Source organism: Scardinius erythrophthalmus, assembly GCF_964197995.2.
Source record: "Scardinius erythrophthalmus genome assembly, chromosome: 20".
In the NCBI taxonomy this organism is placed as follows: domain Eukaryota; kingdom Metazoa; phylum Chordata; class Actinopteri; order Cypriniformes; family Leuciscidae; genus Scardinius; species Scardinius erythrophthalmus.
This window is the reverse complement of record NC_138240.1, coordinates 15367890-15371839: the sequence shown is the minus strand read 5'-3', so window position 1 is coordinate 15371839 and position 3950 is coordinate 15367890. Positions and strand designations below refer to the sequence as shown.

Below are 3950 nucleotides of genomic sequence, written 5' to 3'. Positions count from 1 at the left end.
TTTAAAGAGCGTGCGCCCATGAGCACCCACGGAAGAAAATCGGCGCCTATGAGGCCAGCTACATCTCTGCATGGCTGCACATCGGTCAGACTTTGCCCACCGGTTACACTTAAACTAATAGAGAAACTCTCTGTTCAAACTTCAATTTAGCAGGCTTGTAGAAAAAAAATGCAATCGGACAGGTAAACAGAAGGAGGTTTTTTAAATAATACACATAATGCATGATATTACTTTGGACATTACTTTATTAAGATTCCTATTTAGGCTTCGTGGTATAATACCACTATAGTTATTTAAAACACTTACATCAGGTTGCTTTAAAGATAAAGATAAAAAGGAGTGAATCAAATATAATATTTTATGAAAGCCAAATAGTACAAAAAAAGAATGGCTCAAGAACATTTACCTGCCATTTATGTTTGTTGCCATACATACTGCATTTTACTTACAAGCACTTGTACATACAAAACATCTTTAGATAACATAACTTGACTTAACATCAGCCACACACACACACAGACACACACACACACACACACACACACACACACTCACACTTGCGTGTCTGGCAAGGGTTTGTTCTAGTCCCTCTCAAAAATGTTTGGAAAACTGCAAATGTATAGTTTGTCTTCCACTTTGATACACATGCATTTACCCTGAAGGCAACTAACAGGAACTAATTCTGTCTTGGATGATTCCCAGCATTGCACAATGGAAATGTGTGGAACAAAACCACAACGTTGTGGTAGTGGAAATACTGGAGCTACCTTAAATGTTGTTAATAATAATGCTATGTGATCATCCGTGTCAGAGAAAGAAATAATTTTATTGATTACCCCACATGTTCCATCTGTTAGTTTCACATAGCTTTCATCTCGTCTCTGAGATAGGGTGTAGTCTCCGCTAGTATACACCAGACCACCTTTGATCATGCGCTTATGCACTACAACTTCATCAGGTATGCACACGCGAGGGGCACAGAAGGCAGCCCGTTCTTCCTGTGTAACAACATGCACGCTCCCATTGTCAAGTAGCGTAGTATTGTCACATTTGACAGTATTTTGGACCCTTGGGTACTTGTTCAAATCAGAACAGAACCGTAACACCTCTTCTTTCACCGTGTACTTGGATGAGAAGTAAGGAATTGATCTAAATAGAAGAAACTTGGTAACTATCTGACTAGCCACTCCTTTTGTTCCTTTTACCAAAGTCAGGAGTTTGCCATTTGCGTTCTCGAAAGGAAATGCAGAATGTGTCCACAATGGGCCCCACAACTTGACTGACTTGGCAAGATGACTGAGAAGGTGAATGTTAAATGTCATCTGTGACTCACCATATAAAATCTGAAACCTGAACATGAAGTCAAGCAACAAGATCTCAGCTCTGTTGATTTCACAAGGTTTTAGTTCAGCCTTCAGTAACAGATAAATGGCTGATACAAGTAGGCCAAGATGTTGCAAGTACTTTTGGGGAAGAAGTCCTTCAAGACATGGTAGGCTGTAGAACAGGAGCCAGGATCGCCACTCAGAGGCTTTCCAGTGCACCCTATCTGACAACCCTCTAGGCAGTCGAGTAATCAGGTGTGGAGGTTGGATACCAACAATTCTAGCATCGATCTCTCTCAAAGTGGCAGGGCTGCCTACATAATATGGCTGGGTGGATGAAGAAGTATCAACCAGGAGTCTAGTAATCTGTCTTGAAACCCCCAGTAAGACTGCATGCATGTAGTCTGGGACAAACCCCCAGACAACATCAAAGAATGGCAAGTTGATTAGTGGAGAAGGACCTTTTATGCCCCTAATATTTGTCCCACCTTCTACAGCCAACTCCATATCCCTAACCATTTCCTCATTTGTTCTGTCACAATAGTCTTCTTCTGAAACTGGATACTTCACTACCCTATCAACCAGCTTCCCAGGATGCAGACAGAATCCGCAGCCATGATATCCATTAAACTGGGTAGTGTTTTGCATCAGCGGTCTCGCTTTGGAATCGACACTACAACAGAGGCCAACTATTTTGCTGTTAATAACAGACCCTTCTTTATGCCATGTGACACCAGTGTCAGCTAGGGTCTTGGCCTGGTCCACAAATGACTTGAGAAAGATTTCCATCACAGGCTCTTTTGGCCCAAACCAAAGGCCAGCAAGCAATACATTCTTAAACCTAAGTTCAGGGGGAAGCTCATTGATCATTATGTGGATGGGCCATATAGAGAACTTTGAAGAATTAAACACAGGGCTTCCATCTGAGTTGAATATGTATGATAGGTTGTGAGAATCTGAGAGGATCTGATTTGGGCCAGACAAATGTCTGTACTTCTCCCCATCATAGATGTCTGACAACACCTCATTATGACTCTTTTGCCTATCAAACCTATAATTCAAATGGGCACTCGCTTCTGTGCTTTCAAGCAGAGTCTGAATTTGTGGGGCAAGAGGAACATTGATAAAGAAGTTACCTCCATTCATAGAACCAGAATCAAAAGTGCTGCCACATGATCCACATTCATCAATTTGTTTGTCACTGATCTCCTGGACTGTTCCTATGTTGAAGTAACATTTTTCGCAGTAGAACTGAAATTCTACTCCCTCACAACTGTTTTTAAACACTCTGTTAAAAAGATACTTGGATCGAGGTACAACTTCTTGCCCAAACAATTTATTAATCAACTGCAGTAAATCATGTAACTGGCAACCAGTTATTTTATGCTTTGCTGCATGGCTCATAATCATGAGCATTGCCTCAGCTTTTGTGGTAGTTCCTGTGGCAGACAAAGCAGTGTCCATGTCAGGCTGTAGGTCAATCATTGACAGGGGATCAGTGTTCTGCTTCGTGCTGCCTGTCCTATGGTCTATCTCAGACTCTGACTCTGTTCCACTGCATGCCTTTAAAAAAGCAACATCTTTGTTAAAGGTATTGTTGTGTGTAGGTCTGCTCATACACATATTCACGCAGGTTCATAGTTATATTTTTTTAAACGTACAGACCCTCCAAAACTATACATTTATAATTGAAAACTTAAAGAAGTACATGTGTACCTGAGAGAGAGGAAAAAACAATTATCAGAAAAAGCTAAACTAGTACTCACATGTGTTTCTGAAGGTCTACTTGAGCCTGGTGCAATGTCTACCTCACTACTGTACTCATCTGTCATCAGTTCAGCTGTTTTCCATTGACCATTCTGACAATAATGTTATAGTTATGTTACAATCATGACATCCGTGTTACAATCATGAAATCTATGTAACAATCATGACATCTATGTAACAGTCATGACATCTATGTTACAATTGTTACAATCATGACATCTATGTAACAATCATGAAACGGTTGTATTTTTATAAACTTATGTTAACAAAGATTAATAAATACTGTAACAAATTAGATCAAAAAGTTTTTAATGTCGAGAGAAACATTTCAGTCAAATTGGTTTTAAAACTTGTGACTAGTAGTGTACATGATAAATGTTTATTAGAACAAGCTAAACTAGTACTCACATGTGTTTCTGAAGATCTACTTGAGCCTGGTACAACGTCTACCTCACTACTGTACTCATCTGTCATCAGTTCAGATAATTTGCATATGGAGTTGAGTGTTGTTATCGTGGCTGCTTCACTTTCTGGACCATTCTGATAATAATGTTACAGTTATGTTACAATCATGACATTGCACTAACAGCAAGAGTAACTGCGAATAATTGTACTTCATCTGACTCTGTAGCTGCCTGTTTCCATGCTTATTTTTTGAATGTGTAACGTTATGGTCTTTTATAGCTTTCAATACATCAGGAAAACAGTTCACAAAACTTTCACATACCACAAATGGTGTACTCAACATTGAATGGCTGTTCTGTATGCTCTCTGTCTCACTGTTCTGTATGCTGTCTCTCTCACTCTCTCTGTTCTGTATGCTGTTTGTCTTACTCCCTGCCTCTGAGAGCATATCTA

General features: G+C 39.8%; 1 protein-coding gene across 1 annotated transcript; it reads right to left on the bottom strand.

Annotated features, from left to right (window-relative positions):
• Positions 1-229: 229 nt before the first annotated feature.
• LOC308681320 (uncharacterized protein) lies at positions 230-3697 on the bottom strand. The gene is made up of 3 exons (XM_081350102.1): positions 3501-3697; positions 3092-3184; positions 230-2888 (listed from the first exon to the last, which is right to left on the bottom strand). Exons 1-3 carry the CDS (start codon positions 3564-3566, stop codon positions 582-584), a joined length of 2466 nt encoding a protein of 821 aa, XP_081206228.1. The 5' UTR covers positions 3567-3697; the 3' UTR covers positions 230-581.
• Between the last annotated feature and the right edge of the window lie 253 nt (positions 3698-3950).

Bases quoted from the DNA above. Each gene is read 5' to 3' on its own strand.
- LOC308681320 (XM_081350102.1), bottom strand. From the start codon at position 3,566: ATGACAGATGAGTACAGTAGTGAGGTAGACGTTGTACCAGGCTCAAGT. The intron at 3,185-3,500 runs GTGAGTACTAGT...CATTATTGTCAG, and splicing joins GTAGATCTTCAGAAACACAT to AATGGTCAATGGAAAACAGC. The intron at 2,889-3,091 runs GTGAGTACTAGT...GCTTTTTTAAAG, and splicing joins GTAGACCTTCAGAAACACAT to GCATGCAGTGGAACAGAGTC.